The sequence below is a fragment of the Vulpes lagopus genome, chromosome 11, assembly GCF_018345385.1.
Source record: "Vulpes lagopus strain Blue_001 chromosome 11, ASM1834538v1, whole genome shotgun sequence".
NCBI classification, from domain to species: Eukaryota; Metazoa; Chordata; class Mammalia; order Carnivora; family Canidae; genus Vulpes; species Vulpes lagopus.
Genome location: NC_054834.1, coordinates 96847846 through 96871599, shown reverse-complemented (window position 1 = coordinate 96871599; position 23754 = coordinate 96847846). Strand labels below are relative to the sequence as shown.

Below are 23754 nucleotides of genomic sequence, written 5' to 3'. Positions count from 1 at the left end.
AGACAATCACAAATTTAAATTTTGTTTCTCTGTCTCCATAAGTATATTCTCAACTCTTTACAAACTCAAATCCTAATCTTTGATTCATACAATATGTCAGTGTATTTGTATGAGCCAATCAACAGCAACCCAAGGAAATCTGAGCCAACTATGGATTTACTAGGCAACTGGAGCTCTCTGAGCTAATGACACATATTTTATAACTGGAAACCAACAATAATGTGTTTGTCTTGTGGTCAGACCTATGCTTTATCATGTATACTTCCTTGCTGTTTACTATTTTAAAAGAAATTCAGGGTCTTGATTAAGAAGACCATGAGTGATCCAGTGGTGTGTTGGAGCTGCCCTCATGAGCTGGTTGCTCACACCTCTCCTCAGCTTTAAGATCAGTGACATCCGATTGGTAACTTGAAATTGCCTGTGGTGAAAATATCTGTGCTATGGAGGTCTGCAGACACTACGAGTTCAGGGCTGTTTTCTCCCATCATTAGACATTTTCTGGTGTGCCATTCCTACATGTGGCCATCAATCTATCAGGAAGTATGTGCTGAGCAGTTCTGCTCTTGCTCTGTAGGCCACTGCTTGACCTGTTTGAGAAAGTATAGCCCCATTGTGATTAGAAATGTGCAGCAAGTCATGCAGTCATATTCTGAGCTGCATTTGTTCCTTCACTGTCAGTAAGAAGTTGTATTTCTTATAAAACCTTGCCACTGCAAGCTCATATACTCAGGCACACCAACATGTATGTGTACATAGGTTTTTCCTCTGAAAAATAGTTGATCATGGGAAATAAACTTCCTTACACTGCATTTTTAATAAATGCAAGGTATATCAAAGTAAAGCTCCGTGTGTATTCCAAAATTTACAAAAAGTGTTGGCTTTTTACTTCCTTACAAAATCCTTTTCTTTATGCCGTGTTATTTTATTCATGTTTATCTATCCATTTATAAAAATTACACAAGAGTGGGAAAAAAGGCCCTATTTGACAGTTTTTGATATTTACAGTACTCTGAGAAAGGGCCTGGGGATTCAATTAAGTTTATTAAATGCAACATTTTATAAGTGATCCACTAATAAAGACCTAAAAGCACAATAGTAGGTGGGAAGTATTTGCACAAAAAAAAAAAGTGCTTCTAACCTCTAGATGAAACAACCTGAGAATGAACTACTTACTGACTGCATCGCTTCTGGTGAGGTGTAGGAGAAGGGGGCCAAGTGCTGCCTGTGACCTGTGTGGAAGGGGCCAAGGGGACAGGGTGGACGGAAAACTCCTGCTCTGATAGGGGCCGTCATTCTGCTTCCACACCTTCAAAGTGCTCCTCTTAGTTTGTCTTCCCCATTTCACTTGCTTCTTCAGAATTCCACTCAAAAGAAAATCAGAAGTGACCATCCTCTGGTAGGAAGTACCGCAGTCCAAAGCCTGTCTCTGTCTTGGGGTCTGTGTAGCCAGGGTGTGTTGGTTCCCAGGCTTCTCCCCTGACCGTCGTGGGTATCAACTCAGACCCACAGGTTTTCTGTGCCTCATTGGAGGGAGGAGGGAATAAGGACTTGGGGGTGGGGGAGAGTCTGTGACCGTCCCATACGCACATGGAAGGCACAGTGCCTCAGATAGTTTCTTCATAATCCCGCTTTTGAATTTTTATGACACAGTCTCAGAAGGTTTCTTGGTGAGGAAACTGCCAGGTGACTGGAGAGTTTATTCCTTGGCAATTGGAGAATCAGTATTCTCAACTGGCAAGTTTATATAAGATATAATAATAAAGTCTATGGAACTGAGTATGTCTGTGAAAAAGGGTGGTTGCCACCCTAGGGTGGCGGTGTATGGAGCTATCTGAGATTCTGGAAGCCTTTCTCCTTTTGTGCCAGGTTGAAGGCCTTAGATTACAAAACACAAGGCATTCCCCACACAAAATAAAAAGCGGTAATTTAGTATTAGGTGACCCCCCCCACACACACCAAATTATCTTTTTTTTTTTTTTAACCAATATGCCTATTTTGAGGGGATGATGATACTTTCCAGAAAGGAGAGTAAGACACAATGGTTGAGTCATTGGATTGGATCTGCCCCTAACTAGGTGGGGCCTCTGGGTAAGGAATTTTACCTCTCTCTTCCTCAGTTCCTCTTGGACATGAGAGAGGGACAACGCTCCCTGTGATGGTGATTGTAACAGTTACATGAGAAAAAGGTGAAGTATTTATCACAGTGTCTGGCAGAGGTATGAAGTAATAATAATTATCATAAGCATCTCGGGCCTGAGCACGGGAGAATTTTGAGCTGAGGAAGACCCAATTTCGAACAGTTCCATTGTCACAACTTCAGGGTTGCCTCTTCGTGTAGCATTATTTAAATTAGTAACTTACTTTTTAGAAGTACGTCAACTACGTGAGTAAAACCCATTCTCATTTATTGTTAATTTAAGTGGTCAGTGAAACCTCTGGCCCAATCGTATTTGCCCTGCCAGTTTGTCTCCCAAAGGAAAAAAAAAAAATTCTTCCATCTGTGCAAGAATTCTTAAGGTGTGTATGGGGCTTCAGCTGGCTGAGGTCCTGCCCCTCCGGAGGATGTGGCAGTAGAGAAGGACCACAGCAGGGCCACACGCAGCACCTGGCCACTCAAGCCAGCATGTAGGTCCTCAGACGTGAATGGCTTTCCTCAGTTGAGCAAAGCAACCTCCCTTTTGTGTCAGAATGCATCTGGTTGTAAAATGAGGCTAAAACATAGAATGGTATCTGAATTCTTAGAATAAAAGGCTGACGTGACAGGTCTTACAACAAAAGGCCTTTTCCTCTACGTGTATTGGTTTATTTGTGTATAAGATCATATTTTCTTTCTTTCCTCTTAGTAGGCCAGTTACTGAACCAACATACCAATTTTAAGTGGTCGTGGAGCTGGTGGGCCTTCTCAGATGCAATGGGGAAACGTAGCTGCTATTTTCATGATACAGTCCCTGTCGTCTGTTATTCCCAGTGGCTGTAATCAGAACCTGTCTTTCATTTTCTTTGTAAAAGAAGAGGTGGAATGGTCAAACAGATCTCCCTGCTATGCAAACCCAGGTTTGGAGAGAACTTGCAAAGCGCCGATGTTCTCTTTATAACGTGTTCTAGTCACGGAGAGGCTTCACCTTTTCTGTGAAGATGGGTTTATGAGAACTCAGTTAGTTGGGATTTTGAGGATGTCTTTTTTTCTTGGGTTTTACCTTTAAAGGTCAAGGTAACAAGATTTTCATGAGGGGCATTGGGATTGCAATTCAGAGCACGTTTTTTTGGAAAATGTTTCGTAATGCCGGGGTACAGGCTGGCATAATGGGGTAGTTTAGAACTGGACGGTAATTTATTCTAGGATTATTTTATGAAAATTTATGGACGGCTTAAATATCTTGGGTCAGCTATGAGATCTAGCACATGTTTAAGAAGAAGGTAATGATAAAGATGTAATTTCCAGTCCGAGCTCTGTCCTCCCCTTGCCCAAGGCTGCTCACACACTTCCTCTTGCTCTGTTTCCTGATGAGTGATGACAATACTCTACCTTATGCATCTCACAGAAATGCCAGGGGGATAAATGAGATGACATTTATGAAATAACCTGAACTCTTTAGAAAGAAGTATTCTCTAAGCATAAGCTTTAAATACTATATTCAGGAAGTTATCTGCAAATGACCATGAACCTCTTCAAGCATCGTTTCAAAACTCAACCCTTCCAAAAAAAGGTTTTCCCGGTTAACCTTATCCATTCCAGTCCCTTCTTCATACTGTTAGCACCATGGCATTATATCCACTTTGTACACTGCACTCTTGATCTGTTATATAGTAACATCATCTATCCAGCTGCCCACACTAGAAACCTCTGTCTTGGCTCCTCTGCCTCACCCACCCCATTTCCAGCTGGTGACCCAATCTGATCAGCTCCATCTCCGAGTCCTTGGAAATGTGGCACTTCCATGGCACTGCTATAGCCTCCCCTCCTTGTCCCCTTTACCCTACTTGTCTGCAGTGCCTGCTCCCAATCTTTCTCACTTTAGCCTGGTCCTTTCCAGTTCATCCTCCCCTGTGCATCTGAGAAATATTTATTTATTTATTTAAAGATTTTTAATTTATTTATTTATGAGAGACACACAGAGAGAGAGAGAGAGGCAGAGACACAGGCAGAGGGAGAAGCAGGCTCTATGCAGGGAGCCCGACATGGGACTCGGTCCCGGGTCTCCAGGATCACATCCTGGGCTGAAGGCGGCGCTAAACCACTGAGCCACCCGGGCTGCCTGGAGACCTTTTAAAAACAAATCTGACCCTATCTACTCCCTGCTTAAAACTCTTCAAACTCTTTAGCACCTAAGATAGCTCTTTTACTGATTGCCAGCCACTGCTCTGGCCTTAACTCTCACCACACTAGTCCACTCGCTTCATGCTAAGTTCCAGAGGCTGTGCTGTTTGAGGTGAGTTGTGAGATCCCATAAGAAGGGTTCCCTGTGTGTTCATTTGTGGCTCCATGCTTCTGAGGCTTTGTACATGCTGTTCCTTTTGTCTTCCATGTCTTCTCCCTTCGGAATAATTTCTAATGGTTTTAAAATTTTAGCTGAAGCATCACTTCTACCAAAAAGACCTTATGATCCTCTCTGACCCCTTTCTGCATCTGCTTTCAATGCACATCCACTGTGCTTCCATGGAATAATGTGCTGCTGAATGCATGGTTGAAATTTGAAATTATTCCCCTGTAGGCATGATCAAGGATCAGCAGACTGTCAACAATTGCAATGACTGTAGGTCTTGTGAAAACTTACGGCTCAAGAAATTTACACAATTGTGGCCCCAAACAGACCACTGTATTCGGTCTCAAATATCACTTATACTACCCAGATTTTTACAAAAAGATGTATTTTTTAGTTTTCCACGTTAACAAGTCATTTCTTTGTTAATGGAAAATTATTTTCTTGGTTGAGACTGCTTTTAATAAGTCCTTCTCAAGAAAATCCTTCCCTCTTCTTTTACTACCTACAAGTCATAAAATGGTTTAAACAAAGAGTACTAAGTGCCATGGAGTTGAGGATATCAAAGAAGCAAATTAAAATATATAACGTGTTTACCATCAGATGGACTTGGGAGTGCCCACAGCTACAGAATCTCAGGGTTAGAAGGGCGCCGGGTTGTTGGAGGGAGAGGATCTTACTCTCCTGCCTCGCTTTCTGTAGCTGCTTCTAACAACAGGAATGAGTAGACAGTGACCCGCTCTCAGAAAGAAAGGAAAGTGTTCGTATACAAGAAACGTGGAGTCAGAGTTTTCAGTCAACCAGCTTCTTTGGCAAAACAAGGCAGGTAAAGATACCACTCAGCAAAAGCACCAGTGCACCTGCAGGTGCACGCAGGATGCTCTGTCGGTGTCTAGAAAGCCTATCTTTTGAAGCCCTGGGTGAAACTCAACCCCTCATAACAATTTCCAGTCACTCCCAAACCCTGGTTCCATGAATGGCCTGGGGTAAGTGTGGTGTGATCCATGACAGGCCAGTGGGCCCGCTGAGCCTACACTAGCCCTACAAGAGCAACCGGCTGGGGGTTGTAAGGGGTTGTACTCACAAGATCTCTTGTCTGCCTCAGGGGAAGGGTACAAGTGGTACAGAAGGTTAGAGCTTGGTTCTGGGGTCAGAGAGGCCTGCGTTCAAATCCTTATTCTGCTACTTGCTGGCCTGGTAATCCTTGGGTAAGGCATTTACCCTACAGAGCTTCAGCTCCCTCATTTGTTACATAGGGGGGGAGTAGTATCTACACCTCAAAACTGTATGCCTGGAATGCAATAAGCGGTCACTTAACAGAAGTTATTGGGCGCCTGGGTGGCTCAGTCAGTTAGGCATCTGCCTTCCCCTCAGGTCATGACCCCAGGGTCCTGGGATCAAGCTCCATGTGCGGCTCCCTGCTCAGCGGGGAATTGGCTTCTCCCTCTACCCAACCCCCTGTTCATGCTCTCTCTTTCTCTCTCTCTGAAATAAATAATCTTTTAAAAAATTAATAGAAGTTATCATTATGACTGCCTATTTACGGTGGTCCAAAGTAGCATAAGCTTATTGTGATTCTAGTTCATATGCCACCTAGGTCAAATAATTTTGCCATACTCTAAAATTAACATAAAGTGAAAGCCTGATGGAATGAGTGTCAGTCAAATGCCCTGCTGTCCTGTTTATTTTATTTTTAAAGATTTTATTTATCTATTCATGAGAGACACACAGAGAGAGAGGCAGACACACAGGCAGAGGGAGAAGCAGGCTCCATGCAGGGAGCCTGACGTGGGACTTGATCCCAGGTCCCCAGGATCAGGTACTGAGCTGAAGGCAGCGCTAACCCCTGAGCCACCCGGGCTGGCCACCTGCTGTACTGTTTAGAGCTGATAATCAGGCTTTCTATATTGCCTACATGTCTACTCTGTCATTTTACTCTCAGCATTGTGAAACAGGAGCAGGAAGATGGGATGCTCGAAGCCCAGCAGCATGAACAGCATGCTGGTGCTCCCCCGCCCCCCGAGCTTTGCTGGGAGTTCCCTTGATGGTTTGGGCGGCCTCACACAGGACTCTTCAGGACTAAGATTCAAAGACTGGATTACATAGGGAGCCGGAAACCTTTCAACCAAATTCTATTTTATAAAGCCCATAAATTTACTCAGAATTGAGTTTTTGCTGGCTGGCCAGGGGCAGGAGGGAAGTGCATGAAATCCTAGAGTTCTGAGAGAGGGAAAAGAAAGGGTAAATGAGCTTGAAATTTCTCCAAAGGATTTAAAATGCGACTTACGTGTGGGCCGGTTCCTGGTTTCAAGTGAAAACCAAAAACAAGTTCAAGGTTCACTATTTTTTCCTCATTTTCTTTAGGTTCATCTACTGAGTCCTAGAACAGAAAAACCAAGCTCCATTTATCCTCAATGGTACGTTGTGTTTTTACTTTTACTTCTATAAGAGACATGATTTCTCAGCACTAGTGTTTCCATTCTTACCTACTGATTCACTTTTGGTTATTTTGGATTAAGCTCCAAATCACAACTACTCAAAGCAAGAGAAATGATATCGTAGGCCTTTGAGAACATCTCTGCGTGCTTGACCTCACGTGCTACTAACTGAATGTCACCATCTGACGTGTTCCACGGTGCATCTTGCATGGTGCAGTTTTACCCTAGAAATGCATTGAGCACCTGGAGATGCACTGAAACTGCACTCTGAGAGTTTCCTAAGACATATTTATGAGCTATTCCCCGAGAGCAGCTCTGTGCTTGCTAGAGCAGACGAGGAGGAAGGGCCAAGCAGAGGAACAAAACGAAACTTCAGGAGCTTAAGATGGAAAACTAAAGTTAGTGAACAAGAAGAGTTCTGTGCATTAATTGCAAATATCTACTCATAACAATATGCCATATACCTTTAGACTATATTCAAAATAATATGTCAAATATACTAACATATTATTCACACAGTATGCCTACCCCCCCACCCCCATGCTAGTGATAGATAATCCAGAACCCTAGCGTGGGAATCCCTTTAATGACTTATGTGCGGGACAAAGGTCTCCAGAGACAGGTGGGAGGCCACCGTACTAAGCTACAATGTTCGTACCTACACCCCCTAGCCACTAAGGTAACATGTGTTGTTCTTATCATATATATATTGTTAATATTTCAACTTGCAGGAATGAAGCATGTTCAATTTATGTACATCCGAAGCTTCACTCAAAGGGCCTTTTGTGAGACAGATAATGATTAAATGTCACTTCAAACAACAGTTCCCGACATTGGCAAATTTAGGTGTGGATGTGGCAGGTGCGTACATCAATAAAATAGCACATTCTCGGTAAGACAAAAAAAAAAAAAAAACACCTTACTTACCTTAATTAGTGGTGGGAAGTGAAACAAGTTTAGGTAATCATGGGTTAATTTCTCAATGGCTGACTGTAAAGAAAAAAAAAAGCCAACACATGATTTTATTAATGATCCGATAGTGCCATGAGAGATTAAAATTATTGTGCACATATAAAGGCATTCTTTATTTATGTAGCCCATAAAATATCTTGGGGATGTTACTATCCAGCATCTATGGAGAATGAAAACTGATTGTTCAAAATATTATAGGTAGTTTGTAATTATTTACTGGAACAGGAAGATATTTTAAAGATGTTAAATCTCAGACCACACAATAAATAGAGCCATTCTTCAAACCCTGGTTGAGTGTCCTAGTGACAAGTTAATGTTCTAGGGTACAGGGTGCAGTTGTCGGCCTCAGCAACTGGGGAAAAAAACAAGGAACATGAATATATCACGAGGGACTTTCCTCAAGGCTGGGACCTCGCTAAAGGGTTTCCCTGCATTGTAAGGGCTCTTCGGGTATGTGTCCAACACTCCCTCGCCCAGGGAAGCACAAAGAACCCAGAGAGGAAAGGAGAACGATTTAAATCATGATTTTTTTTTTTAATACTCATCAGGTATAATCCAGCTTTTCTGTGAACTGAACATCTCACGTAGAGAGTAAAAAAGTGCCAACGTGAGAAAAATTAGATGCATTTTTCAAAGTGAAATGAAAGCTGTTGACACTTGACAATGTAATGAACACTTAGGGATATTCAGCTCTATTCCTTCCACGCGGCCCCTCCACATGCAGGCTTCCGGGCGCAGGGAGGAGGATGCTGAGACAGGCTGAAAGGGACAGCCGGGTGGCAAAAAGGGTAGACAGAAGGACTGTTCACTTTCATGACCTCCCGAAATGGCCTGAGAGTCTCTTGAGAAATCACACGGAAATGACTGTGCTTTCCTGGTGAGAGAGCAGAGAATGGGGGGCACATTCTCACCATCGGTGTGTGTATGACACATCTGACAGGTACCAGGAGGGCTCCTTTAGTCTGGAGGTATTCTTTTTTTTTTTTTAAGATGTTATTTATTTATTCATGAGAGACAGAGAGAGAGAGAGAGAGAGAGAGGCAGAGACACAGGCAGAGGGAGAAGCAGGCTCCATGCAGGGAGCCCGACGTGGGACTCGATCCCTGGTCTCCTGGAGCAGGCCCTGGGCCCAAGGCAGGTGCCAAACCACGGAGCCACCCGGGCCGCCCAGTCTGGAAGTATGCACCTGGTGCCCCAGCCCCAGAGGCCCAGCACAAAGCGTCACTTATCCTCATAGCCCCGTGAGTGTGTACAGGATCTCGCAGAGCAGGCTTCCATCATCCCCTTCCCTCAATCTTTCTCTGTCCTATGAGCTTATTGGTCGGAAATACCTATGACCCACCTGAGCTTAATGGAATGGCGCATGTTAGCTGAGCCCCCCAGGAGTGGCCAGTAACATGGCCATGCCTTAGACAGTTAGGTGGACCATCCAGATCCCTGACTTTGGAGACTCCCCTCTTTGGGGATGTCTTCATGTGCATATGCATTCTCATCCATTAGTTTCAGGGGAGTCTTGGGTACCCCCCCCCCCAAAGGTACTGGCCTGCTCTTTCTTTTGGAGCTCAGGGCAGACACTGCTTCCTGAGCAGAGGCCCTTGCACTGACCCCATCCCAACTAGTAGCTTCCAATGAGGGCTTTTTCCCCTATGCATGTGTTTCTTGGCTTCTCTATGGCATTAGACTCTGTTTTTATAAAGCTTTTCGACCTTTGGCTTCTGTGACACCATTTTCTCCCCCTTTTCCTACTTCCTGGGTGGGCATTCCTCCTTTCGTCCTGCCCAGGCTCCCACGACCTCTCCTTGCCACATCCATCCTTGAAGGCACTCTGTCCATCAAATGGAGAAAGCTTCCCAGCTGGAAGACCGTTCGTGGTCAGGCATGTACACGGCTGCACTTTCCTTCTTTTTATTTATTTATTGAGGTGAAATTCGCTACCATGAAATTAGCCATTCTAAAGTGTGTTGAGGGACGCCTGGGTGGCTCAGCAGTTAAGCGTCTGCCTTTGGCCCAGGGCGTGATCCTGGAGTCCCGGGATCGAGTCCCACGTCGGGCTCCCTGCATGGAGCCTGCTTCTCCCTCTGCCTGTGTCTCTGCCTCTCTCTCTCTTTCTCTGGGTCTCTCATAAATGAATAAATAAAATCTTAAAAAAAAAATAAAGTGTGTTAAAAGAACACCATTTAATATCTTCACAGTGCTGGGCAACTACCACTTCGGTCTCGTTGGAAAACATTCGGGGACCCTGTGCCCAATAGTAGTCACTGTCCATTCCCTCCTCCATCCAGTCCCTGGCAACCACCCATCTGTTTTCTATCTCTGTGGATTTACCTATTTCCTGGATATTTCATGTAAATGCAGTCATACAACGTTTGACCTTTTGTGTCTGGCTTCTTTCACATCGCAAGATGGTTTGGAGGTTACTCTGTGTCGGGGCGTGCGTTCACTATGCTTTCCTTCTTGATCCTGCAAACAGGTCCCTGATCTGTGGAATCCTTCCTTTCTCTCTCCACATTTTCAGGACACTATGGCCACTATGGCTGGGCCTTATCACTTTGTATCATAACCTCCGAACTGGTCTTTCAAAACCCAGCCTCTCCTTTCTAATCCGTTTCACAACTTCCAGAAGCAAGGTTTTAAACATGTCAAGTCTCAAAACTTCCAACACCCTCCACAGCTGGCCAAACTCCAGACCCCTGGCCCGAAGCCCCGAGCTGCCCAGGGTCTGGCCTCGTCTCCCCTCCACTTTCTGAGGGCATGAGGCCTACGCCCCACTTCGGCTTCCTTCAGACAGAGCCACCTGTTGCTCCTTGCATTGAACCACCTTGTTCTGTTCCTCCACACTGTCTTCTGTTTCCTTCTCTCTTCGCTCCTTATTCTGTCTGGATTCATGCTCTTGCCTCTCCCGCTCCTGTCTACATTCCATATCCTGCACTTTTCCAAGATCCAGCTCCAGGGGGCACCCCACTCCATAAAGCTTTCCCTCTCGATCCCCCCCCCCCCCCCAGTCCCTCCCAAGCAGAGGCAGTGAATAGCCCCTTTCCTCCCAACTGCCAAGACTCTGATGAGAAGCTGTATGGACATGTTTTCTCTCTTCTCCGGGACGTACACGCCTCAAGGGCAGGGTTCTTCTCTGTATACGCACAGGCCCGGTCTTGCAGTTAGTGGGCATACACTGATTTTGTTGAACAATAAGAAGTGTGGACATTCCTTGCCCTAATGATACCAACCAGCACAGAGGCGGCACTTTGTCTCAGGCCAACTCGGGATATCTAAGTCACTACAGTTTTGTGATTAAAGCTTGCCACCACCACCCCTTTCTTCCCAACAGCTCCTTAAGGAATGTTGGGTCCTTATTGAAGGACAGCAGAGGGGAAGGGGACGTGGGAGCATCTTATTTGTCATCTGCCAAATAGGACAAGATTTATCATGCTGCTCTGCTGGAATCCTGAAACTTCTCTGCGCTGGAGAACATAATTTTTCCTATCACGGCCCCTCTCAGAACTTTTCAGGATGGATGTGCCCACACCCAGAGCTCAAGATTAAATTACTTGCCAGCCTTTGAGAAGTATGTTTATGCATGAGGTTTCCTACCTGTATGCTAAGAGAGAAAATATATGGTGAGGTTAAGGCTAATCATCCAGCAGGTGCTGATGAGGCTGTAAGGATATTCCTTGCATGGGCTCAAGAAACAGAGTAGATGGGTTCTCTTTGGACCTCAGAGGGGATTTCTTTAGAAAGTCCACATCAGTGGCTCTAACCGAAGATGTGAATTTGGCTAAGAAGCTGCTTTTCCAACATTTCCTTCTTTGATTTCTTTCTAACCCATGCCCACTCCTCCATCTACCCACACTGGGGTGGAGGAGGTTTGGGGGACAAACTGATTTTATCCTAAGATCTCTCTCTGCCTAATAACAATGTCCACACAGATGCCAGCAATTATTTGCCTTGAATAACTAAAGAACAAGACAAAACAAACAGATCTGGTTGCTAAACTACGGGAAAAAAAAAAAAGAAAGAAAACCAGCAACAAAAACAGGTTTAGCTTTGCAACTGTTCAAGACTTCAGTTTGAGGGGCACGTGTTAGGTTTTTCTGAGAAAACGAAGGATTAAACCCCCATGTGGTGGTGTCAGTTCCAGGTCAGAATTACAGACACCGCGAACTAAACTCATGTCCTCATGATGTGAGATGCTCTCATGGCTCTGCTTTTGCTCAGCCTGTGGACAGGTGCAGCATCCGCAGGGATTCCCGGTGGATACCTAGCCCCTCTGGCCTTAAACGAAGTCGGCTCCTTTCCTTCTGGGTGGATGGCAGTCCTGCGGGCACCACACAGCGTGTTTCCAGGTCCTCTGTGCACTAAGCTTTCTCCCACACCACAGCCTTGTTGCTGGCAGTGCCTTACCCACCACCCCCAGCATCTCTTCCCCTGTGCCCCCTTCACCTGACTCATGCCTGCTTGTCCTTCAGCTCTCCTTAACTTCTTTGCAGAAGACTTTTCTCACCCCAACCTCCCTTCTCCTTTGTGGCATTTCCTACAAGCTTTCATTTTACCCTCATTGCATGATTAACACCTGTCTTCTCCACTAGTTTGGAGACTTCCTGGGGGCATAGAGTGGTATTCAGGTGTAGCGAGGTGACTTCTGCTGTGCCGACTGTTAACCCTTTTGCTGTTGGACTATGAGGAGGGAGTCATGGTCCCATGGGGATGGCAGCTAAAGGTCTGCTGGTATGAAAGTGCTTCAGTACTGGAATTTGTGTGTGTGTCCTCAGGCTCTAACACCAGTTCTGCTATAGAGCAGGGGCTCAGGAGAGATTGCGGACCACACGTCCTCTCTCTGTGAGGTACCTTCAGGTGAATGATGTGCCCCTTGGAGACAATGCCCATGTCTTTAAAGTCTTCTTCCTCCAAAAGAAGCAGTCGCTTTCCCGTAATGTTGTTTTCCTTAAACAAGCTTGCATATATGCTCATCTCGGTTGAAGAGTCCCCTGAAGGAAGGGATGGGAAGGCAGAACAAAATTAGACGAAATCGTGTCCAGAGCAAAGTTGACTGCATGAATTAAGAAGGTAAGTGATTCCACTACTTGCCTTTTCTGACGAGCTGCTGAACCCAAAAATACTGTGAAAGAGAGGACATACATGGTTTTGAAGATTCACAGCTGCTCAGTGGCCAGACTTCACAGTAAAACACATTTTCAATAGATGAATATGTCTGTAATTTTGCACTTTAACTTTTTGACTCAACCACAAAGGTGAAATGAAAGACATTCTCTTTATTGTTTTAAAACTTCAAGCTTTTCAGTTGGAGATATCCCTCCCTGAGGAATTCTTGGGACACTTTAGGGAATGTTGGTTTTCCTCCTCATTTGTGAGATTTTTTCAAAGTCCTTCAAGAAGGCTCTTACTTATGATTTTTCTTTACGTGCTGGTTGTCCCCGGGGTTGCTGAGGCTCACTGATATACCCGGGAATCGTATGAGGAACAGGGACCACACAGCGGTGGACAGAGGAGAGGGTAGAGAATGTGCCCTGTGTTCTAGGCCTGGTCGGGAAGTAGCTATGTGGCCCGAGACACGTTAAAGCACGGAGTTTCCTGTATAGAGTGAAGTTGGACCCAGTGACCCTCGGTCCTTGAATTTCACTTGGCACGTGTTTACTGGTAGCCTCTCACACAGATAGAAGGGGGGGCCAGACTCAGTCCTAGGAATTCTCTGGGGAGCCCTTGACCCTGAGATTTACTTACATGGCTTAAAAAAACCACTCAATCTCAAAGACTAAAAATAACTGTTAGAGCTCAGGACTTTTTAAAACATTTCCTCACAAATAGGATGAGCCAACTTTGCAGCAGGGGATAAAGGGATTCTATCCAGGCCTGTAAACAAAGGAGATCCTAAGTTCTTTTTCCTTGTGAAGCAGGATGGTGAGAACCTTATAGTCAAGGAGGCCCAATGGATGGGAAGAAGTGGAGGCAAGAGGTACCAAGTTCTATAGGGTAGTTCTCATCCTATAGAAGCCAAAGAAGCTAGCTAACGTTGAAAGCAGTCTTCACCAGAAGACAGTAGGCGGAGAGGGATAATGCCCGTGTCCAGAAACCAAGTTGAGTTGGGTACACAGACCCTCCCAAGAGTTTCGAGTAGTGAGTTTGTATACTGGGCATCTGGTCTGTTCCCTGGAATGGGGGCTTGCTAAAGCTGGCATGACAGCTGGCTTTCATTCAATGAAACCTTGAGCATATAAGATGGACATGGAAAGGCATAAGCCCCCGAGGTCTCTGATCAGGAATTCTCTGGACCTTTCACTAAAGACAGAGAGATACAACAGGCTAAGAAGGATTGCTCCTTAGGGTCTCTACCCAAGTGTAAGGTATAGTAGAACTTCCTTTGGGCTTAAGGAATCTCTCCCCACCCCTCTGGCTCCAGCTGCAGAGAATGTCAGGGAGCCCACAGCCATTCCCTCTTGGGAAGGCCAGGGTAAGGATGAACCTGTCACTTCCAGACAGTCCTAAGGTAGGAAGGAAACCTTGTTCAGCAGATTCTCAGCTAGCACTGCCTTTACCAGATCTTTCTCCGCTGTGATTCAAGTCCATCCCTGGTATTTTAGGAAAATGTAAGATCAAATTTTTTTTTCATGTATGTACATTTGGTATCCTGGATCACTCCTTTAACGTTGTCATTGGTATTCATGATAGTATTCTGGAATACCTTTCAGAGCAAATAGGGAGGTGGAATCCTCTTGTAAGATTTGAAGAGATACTTGCTTTGCTCTTGAGGCCTTATTTAAAATCATTACTGCATTAAAAATAGAAAAACAAGGAATTTGTCAACTTCTCCTAGTTCGACTTTCCTAAGGCCCAGACCCCTCTGGCTGCGTTTTTAACTTGTGGACAAATGTCTGAACCACCTGCCCGGGGCCAAGTGAGGCGTTAGCAGAAGCGGGCTTACCACGTCGTCTTCAGTCCACGAGCCAATCTCAAAGGAGGGCAGCAGCTGCATGGGAAATATGAATGCGGTGAAACACAAAAGCATGATCGTCATTGCCTTTTTGGTTTATCCCTTGTCTTCCCATTTTAGCTCTCGGCTGCTGCTCTGGCTCGGTTCCTCCTACAGGTTACGTTGAATGGAAAGCACCTTTCCTGACCTTATGGGGAATTTCTCAGTGCTCCAAGCACTGTGCCCACAGAAGCACGGGGCACCCGCTTCTCTTTAACAATTCACTGCCCTCGGCGAGCTGTTGCAGCAGGCCTGTAGGTCCTGAGATCATCCTCTCTTGGTATGTGGCCCACCGAGAGGAGTCTTACCTCCCACAACAGGGCTTGGCAGTCAAGAAGTTTCTGACGTTTTGCCAGATACCAGAGCCTCCCTTGGAATTCTCCGTCAACAGGAGAATCATATGATTATGAATGAAAACCCCAAAGCAACCCTTTGGTAATCAGATGACTTACATGCTTCTCAGCGTTCAGCCAAATGACTCACTTGCATTCACCAAATATTAGGACCCACGGATGAAGAAGGACAAGTGAAACTGGACTCCGTCACAAGAAACTCAGGTTGTAGAGTTTCTTCTAATGGAAACTCAACTAACCTCCCTATCATGTGGAACAGGAAAGGTGACTTTGCAAAAGAACTTTGGCCTGCGTCACTTTCAAAGCCAAAGGGCTACTCGCTTCAATATATGCCCATGGCCATAGGCTAAATGATAAATGCCTACATAATCTGAAAAACATTGATGTGCCCTGTGTCTTGAATTAGTTTTCCATAGCCATTAGCTTTAACTAACTTATCTTGCTAGAATGGTTGGATTGCTCATAAGAGAATCATGGCCAAGTGTCTTTCAACCTTTGTTATAAGTAACATTTTTTTTGTGCATGAGTTGAAAAAAAGTTGAATTTGGTTGCTTTTACTATTACTCTAAAAATCAGAGGGTGGGAGGGTTAATCCTTCTAATCTGCAAGTATTTTGAACTCACATGCTCAAAACCCCAGTAGGAAAAGTACTGGGGTTGAAATAGATGTGGATTTTAGATGCAAGAGCTCAAGGCTACCTTCACGTTGGTTTACTCAGTGCCTGGCAGAGAATGCCTGGCTTATAACCCTGGGTTAACTTTTGTTGAAACGTGTTGTCGGATGAATACAACTGCAAGGTACATTTACTAAAATGCTCAATTCTCTGGTATAGAATTCAATATCTGTGAAGCAGTCCAGGGAAAGGGGCGGGATTCATAGACTAAGATGGGGAACAGAAGGCGTGGTGGCTGGAGTTGGGTACTGTAGGGCAAGGAACAGAGAGGTAATTCCAAATGAGGAAAAGCAAGTAGGCCAAACACTGGCAGTGGTGTGAGGGAGAGGAAGAGGGAGGGCATGTTCGCCTTACTGGATGCAGTGTGTGCATGTCCGAGAATAAAGGGAAATGCTTAACATCTTTGCTTAAAATGCTCAAATTCTCTGGCAATGGTTAACATCTCTAGGGAGCCAAGCAGATTAAAAAACTCCACAAGTTACAATATGTTTGAATGAGTAGAGTGTGAATACTATTGCTAAGTTGCAAAGGTATGAATCACTACTGTACTATATATACCCTGCATCCCCATGTGCCCTGGTTCCCTCAGGATCGCCCCTCTCCTCCTCTGAAATACTTGATACATGTAGGACTCGCCACATGCACTCACCTGCTTCAGTAATGCAGAAAGGAAAATGACTTGAAGAAAATCTAAAACTGAATTTGATCAAAGGAAACGCACGACAAGTTTTTGTCTTCACAGGGCAGCCGAACACAGCTGCAGAAGCATGCCATTCCCTTTTCCCATCACGCAAACAAATGTGAAATAAGGAACTTTTTTTTGAAGAGTTCAAAGAACGGCAGACTGAGTTACAGAAATATTTCCCTGCATCAAGGCTAAGCCTCTGTAGAGAGTGGGGGATGTATGGTGTTTTGATTTGTATACAATTCCCAAATGTTGTGCTAAACATAATGGATAAATAAGTATTTCTTGTATAAAAGTTGTAAACGAAACAACTAATCAAAACCAACATATTTGGTTTTAGGGTCAAAAGGAGGAGGGAAGAGTTCTGTAGCCCTCCGAGGGTGCTCATCAAGATGATGCCAAGGGAAAGGCACAGATTCACTCGGATAATCACTCCAGGAGGATTCTTGCATCAGGCTTGCAGAGATCAGTGAGAGGAAGGCTGGAGCCAGGCACCCCTTCAAGACGGTTTGAATTTGGCAAGACGGGGGTAAGAGGTAATGATCTCCAGCCACATCGTGGTTTACCATTTCCTTAGCACGTCAGTGTATCTGCTGTAGGGTGAGCTCTAAGCCTTTCGTTCTTTGGGGATTAAAAAAAATTCACCTCATGACTGGCCCATCACGTTACAACTTCATTATTTACACTCAACTGATTTCGGGGGGGAGAAAAGCTCACATTCGTGTGCACGCGTGTGGCAGTGTCCTTCCAAGGACGTCGGGAATCCGGTCTAACAAAGATCTGATATACACAGCAACACATAACAAAGGGATTTACTGTCAAAACGTTTATTGCAAAATGGAGTCTTAAAACAAAGAAAAGCAAAGAAAAGTTCACATCAAAATGAAATGTATGACACCAACTTGGATTTCTGAATACATCGTGGACTTTGTGCTGGAGTATCAGATTCCAACTATGAAATCAGTAACCGAGTAGTCTTACCACACACGAGTGAAATGTAATCTTCCATACAAACATTGTACAAGATATTTGGCATAGGATTTGCTCAGAACAACATTGTAATAGAATAGTTGAGAAAAAGGTTTCATTAAAAAAAAATAAAGTGATAATGCCATCATCTATTCAAAGCTCACACTCAAAGAATATAAATATTTTCTAGTATTTAGTACAAAATTTTTAAAGAGTGCAAAAGCAGTATGTGCAGTGTCTTGTAGCTGACGTTAAAAGATAAACTATTCTGCACATTATATAAAATAATGTAGGTGCTTAAAACTCTAGTTTTAAAGTCAGTAATCACATGCCAGAAAGCTCCTCACAGGCAATAGAATGCAAGTAGGTTGAAGCCTGAAGGAACACTGCTAGCCCTTCAGATTCCCTGCTACACACTCATTTTTCATCACAGAAATGCTACAGCTTGCAGGCTATGCCACAATCAAAAGAACAGAACAGATTCTTCTCTCTGGCAATGCTTAGAGTCGGAACAGGAAAAAAGTCTTACTCAAAAAGCAGCAAAAGGTGCCTGATTATAGAAAAATTATGCTCTATTATAAATGTGGTATGGTGAGACACTGCTAGTTTGTAAAAGGCCGCAACAAGTCTAGTGTTATCAAAAACCAAAAAAAGTATCAATGTTTATTTAACTCAGAATAGCTTTTAAGATGTCCTTTTATGAAACGCTCACTACTCCAGGGAAAACTCTGAAAAATAAAGTTATGTACATCATAATGCTATGAGAAGTCATTCGGGATCTCTCTCCCAAATCTTACCTCCCATTCCTTGATTTTAATAGGGATCAGTTGTGAATACCTCAGCTGTTGTTAAAGTCTAACAGATTTGCTGCATGTTAAAAAAAAAAAATCACTGGCTAAAAACTGGCCCTCAAGATTTTCAGAGCATCCAAAACAAGTGTGCTACGTGCCTCCAACCCTTTCCCCTTGGTTATTAATGTAAAATATTAAAATGTGATTTTTCTTAAACAAAGAGTCCTTTTAACCTGGCTGCCCTGCAGAACTGTGGCTCCCTCAGTGATGTTTTTCTCTTTTATTTATTTTGGAATTGGTGTAATAAGAGTGACCCCCTCCCCCAGGTAAACTTTGCTATTTTATAAAGTTTCTACCAGCATTCTTAAAGGGAAAGAAACCATTTTCACAAGTGGAGATTCAAGATAAATGTCACAAACCTATAAAATTCAGATTGTATTAGGTTGTGATTTTTGAAAATGCATCTTTTGACTTGAGAAAGTTTGTTTAAGGAGAAAAAAAAAATGAGATGTAGAACTCTAACCGCCAGGCTTAGCAAGTTTCCCAGTGAGGGGAGGGACCAGGCTGTGGGTTTTTTGGATGGAGTTCTTTACTGAGAGGGACTGCTTCAGGCATGTAGACTGTTACCATTTTTGGCGCTGGGCACTAAACACACCCCCAGTCACCCTGACAACCAAAACTGTGCCCCAGCACTCTCAAACACCATTAGGGCCCTGGATGAGAGTTTCTGGTAGTGTCATCGAATTCTATATGATGGACTTTATGAATACAGAAAAAAAGATAAAAAAGAGCAGTTGTATTTTCAGTTGTATGGCTCTAACAATTACTACCACAATTTAGAGTTTCAATGATCATTTTGAATCTTTAAACTTATTAGTGTTACTTTAGTTATTCTCTTTATAAACGTACATTTTTGTAAGTCAAGTAATTAGCAATAAACCCAACATCAGTATATTGCCATTTCAAAAACTGATCTGAAAAGTGAATTAGAAGCTGCACGATTCACATCAGCTTTAGAAATTCTGTGTATTAAACAGTTCTTTGAAAAAATAATAGAATAATGGAGTCTAAAGTCTTCTAAATAATCGTCACAGATAGAGTGAGACCACTTTAAAATTTTGTTTATACGATTCAGATTTTAGGGATGTTCAAAACCCTAGAAAGACACTGATTTGGAAGAGAGTAAAATGATACCGTGTGGTAACTATAATACAGATCCTGGTGGAGAACAGTTTCAAGCTTATCACTGAAGCTTTCAATTCTGCTGTATCCTAAATCCCTGACATTTTTTCTTGGTAGAGTTCTGAGCTACAACCATCTCTGGAATACTGGTGAGGAAAATGGTAGCAGTTGAGAGATCAGGGAAGTGTTGCCTAATTAACGGTAAACCTAGCTCTGAGCATAAAGTCCCATGACCTATCTCTTTTGGCCCTAATTGGCTACTTTAATTAATGTGCCAAACCTTTATTGCAATTACAGTAGATTTATATGTAAATGAAGAAAAAAAGGTCAGTTTCATCCTGTTTATATGTTCTAAATTTGACGATGATTCTTAAATGAGAGACAAGGGTTTACATCCTGACGTAAAGTGCACAGATCCCAAAATGAGCCCACAGAGATCCCCTTATCTGTGAGACCTTCTCTGCCCACACTATAAAATCTACAGCACTCCTCTACACGTGTCGGCCTCCTTCCCTACTCCCTTTTTCAGCGTGCACTTAGCAAACGTTTACATACCCTAGAACGCATTTGTTTAGACCTCTGCTCGCTAGCACGTGTGCTCCAGGAGCACAAGGGTTTCCCTGTGGCTGGTCCCTGGAACAGCACCCGGCACAGAGACAAGGGGGCTCCTGGAGCATCTGTGGAATGAATGACTTTATCTTTACCCAGAAAGATGTGCTTCCCCTTTGGCTCTGCCTTTCACAGTGTCCCCAGGACATGCTGCAGAAGCAAGGCCTGAAAACCCTCCCTCTGCTCTGCTCCAAGATGTTCTGCTTCAGGGGCTCAACTGGAGTCAGGGAGACTTCCCCGTCGGTGTTTGTGCCCGGGCTAGCACTAGACAGTGGTGTGCGCGTACCTACCTACATACGTTGGCATGGACAGCAGCTGTACCAGATTGGATATGTAGGGAACCCATCTTCTAGGGGGAAGGTTTACCTAGAAACGGGCGGCAGCAGGGCCTGCGGACACCCCAGATACAGTCTTCAGAGAGCAACAGATTAAATTTGTTTATATTCTAAGAATGTCCTCTGAATCTTTCCTAAAAGCTATTCACTTTAACTTCCGTCCCATACTACTCAACAAACATTATTGGAAATTGATAATTTAGTTTCTCAGGTTACTGTAACCACTTATTTTTTAGTGTCTTTTCACTGGCATAAATAACAGTAGCTAAAATTAACTGACCACTCACCATGGGCCTGGTATTGTGTTAAGTGCTTTACATGTATTATCTCATTTAATCCTTACAACACTCCTTTGAAGTGGGTACTCTTATTATCCCCATGTCAGAAATGAACAGACAGACACACAGAAGTTAAATAATTTTTAACAGATTGCACAGCAGTTTTGAATCATAATTTGACTCCAGATTCTTCTCTTTATCACTGTAGTATAGTATATAGATCGTTCTACATTTCACACCCAGAACATTTAATAGTTATTTTTTCTCCAAATAAAGCTGGCCCAGCGTACTTATCATTTTGTGATATTTTTTCAGCTGTTAATAGGGATCAGAAGCATGTCATGCTTCAAATTTCAAGAGGCTTTTTATGATTGAATATACTTGGAAATAGTATTAGATAATATCTATGATGATATCCTTTCTTAAATTTCCCATAAAAAGAGCCACCAGAAATATTTTAGTTTAATAGTCAAATGAATGGCACCTCTTTCCAATACAGGCTAAAAAAAAAGGTTTTATTCTTTTGCCTTTCTGTATGTGTGTGTGTGTGTGTGTGTATTTTTTTTTTGTAGTTTTTTTATATCAATGTTTTATAGTTTAAACCAGCTTTGACAAAGGTGATAACATTCTGAGAATATTTCTCTGGCTGACTAGGTTTTTAGAGCAGCACCTACATTTACTTCCATTTAACACCAGCATGGCTGAGTCAGGGTTAAAAGAAAAAAAAAAAAAACTCTAGAAGGCTGGATTTGATAAGAAAGACCCTTCATCCTGTACTTCTGTCTCAGTGAGTATAACTTATCTTTGCTATCCCTTTTATAATATTTAGTTCGCTCTTTAAAACATCGGTACATGTATTTTGAATCTAGGTTTATCATGCCCCTCTGGAAAACAAATACGTATACGCCTTACTGGAAGTGCGGAGCAGGTCTGAGTAGCACTTGTGCTGCCTGGAAGTATCCCTTTAAGACCACGTCCTTCTCCTTTTATAAACTAAGCCTTAGATGTGTGTTGTGCAGAGGCTTCCAGGGCTAGCACTGATATGAAAGCCTGCAACATCTGCTGCTGGTTTCAAATTAGAGTATTTCTTCTTCCAGTATACTACTGAGAACATCTCTCAGGTTTTACTGTGAGTAGTTGTGCTATTAAGTATTGAACGTCCTTGGCGGGCAGCCCCGGTGGCTCAGCAGTTTAGCACTGCCTTTGGCCCAGGTCATGATCTAGAGTCCCAGGATCGAGTCCTATGTCAGGCTCCCTGCATGGAGCCTGCTTCTCTCTCAGGCCTGGGTCTCTGCCTATCACACACACTCTCTCTCTCTCTGTCTCTCATGAATAAATAAAATCTTTTAAAAAGAAAGAAAAAGGAAGATCCTTGGCATTTAGGTATATCTGAAGAAGCATTTGTTACAGCCTTCTTTCATCTCCATTTTTTTATTGGTAGATTTTGTAGTCACTGTTATTTCTGAAAGTACAGTGCATAACCATAAGAAAAAAAAATGTAGTGTGTTACAAGAGAATCAGTGTCAAAGAAGAATTAGGAGGAAGAGTGCCTTTTCAAAATGTATTTTTCTTAAGCAATTAAATAAATCAAATACAAACTATAAAGTATTCATTAAAAAAAAAAAGCCAGAATGTAATTAGTTAAAACTACTATAATAGAATCACATATTTCTATAATCAGGCACCACATTTGCTGACTCATTAAATATACCTTTCTGGCTTAATCCCCCCACCCCCACCCCCACTTTTTTGTAAGCAGGAAAAAAAGAAGTAAAATCATCAAAGAAATGACTGTCATCGAAATGTGATTGGCCTAAAAATTCAGTGCTCAGTTTTCTAACTCCTTACTGGTTTTTGTACAGACTGAGATAGCAAGTTTCTTTCATTTTTCCAAACATTTTCAATTTTATCACTTTGCTTTCTGCTTTCATTCACTATTATTATCCATGTCATTATCCTCCTCATCACCGTCATCATCATCATCATCGTCACCTTCTGACAAGTCAAAATCACTGAACCCCAGGGCCATGTTGACCTTCTTGCCCCTTCTCTTAGATGTGGTTTTGGAAGAATTCTGCTTGGCTTGCATGTTTATCTGCATCCCAGAATGCAGCACAGCTCCTGCTTTGTTCATTGAGAAGATATCCCCAAAGCCCATCAGCATCATGGCCTGCAGACTTTGGTTCATGCCATGGCCCTCCCCGTTACTTGCTGCTGTGATCTGACATGACATCTCTGCACTGTTTGACTCCTCTGTCTTAGATTCAAAGTAAGACTCCTCAGACATTCTTGCAGCAAGAGGCAAGAGAAGCTATCAGGAGGGAAGAAAGGACAGAAGTAAAAAGAGAAATTAGGACCAATTTAAATAAAGGAAACAGATACCACAAAATTAGTGGGTGCTGCGCAGAAGGTAAATGATTAGTGAAATAAATGAATGTAGGGAATTATGTGAGAATTTATTTAATGGCAGGTTTGGCATCAGCATATTTGCCATAATTTATAAATGACAGAGTAAATCACAACCAAAAGTTTGCAAAGCACCATAGCGGGCCAAATTTCAAATGGGAAGGAAGTTGCAAGTTTTAAGCCCTCATTTCACTTAAAATAGTTTTGAGGGTTGCACTTAATTTTTCCCCATTTCTCTTTCACAGAAACGTTTAGCTAACTATTAAATTTAAAAAAGAAGTTAAATAGAGATTAAATCTCAAGTAAAAATTGAGACACCTTGTACCAAAGAATAAAGCTTAGAGGAAGTTTGAAACCAGTTCAGTAGTCAATATCCTTCTAAGGAAATCTAAGCCATTAATCTCCTTTTTACCTAGATTACTATTCAACTCTAAACTAAAAAGGAGTCTGGAATTCACTAGTTTCCATTTATTATTTATTACAGCCAGATATAATACTAATTATTCAACTTATAATTTACATGTAAACAAATTCTAGATCTGTCTCTAATACTTAAGTTATAAACAAGTATGTAACTACAGATGAAAATTGGGAGGGCAA

At 42.9% G+C, this 23754-nt stretch overlaps 1 protein-coding gene across 4 annotated transcripts in view; it reads right to left on the bottom strand.

Annotated features, from left to right (window-relative positions):
- Positions 1–23754, bottom strand: part of MAP3K20 (mitogen-activated protein kinase kinase kinase 20) — a 175227-nt gene that overhangs the window by 21277 nt on the left and 130196 nt on the right. For 3 of the 4 annotated variants that reach the window (XM_041721845.1, XM_041721844.1, XM_041721846.1), the window contains 5 exons: positions 14826–14870; positions 12974–13004; positions 12734–12873; positions 7847–7909; positions 6769–6861 (listed from right to left, as the gene is read on the bottom strand). In XM_041721845.1, coding sequence (XP_041577779.1) covers positions 6769–6861; positions 7847–7909; positions 12734–12873; positions 12974–13004; positions 14826–14870 — 372 coding nt within the window. Of the gene's footprint in view, positions 1–6768; positions 6862–7846; positions 7910–12733; positions 12874–12973; positions 13005–14825; positions 14871–17395; positions 23060–23754 lie in introns of those variants that run through there. The other variant, XM_041721847.1, reaches the window with a different exon arrangement.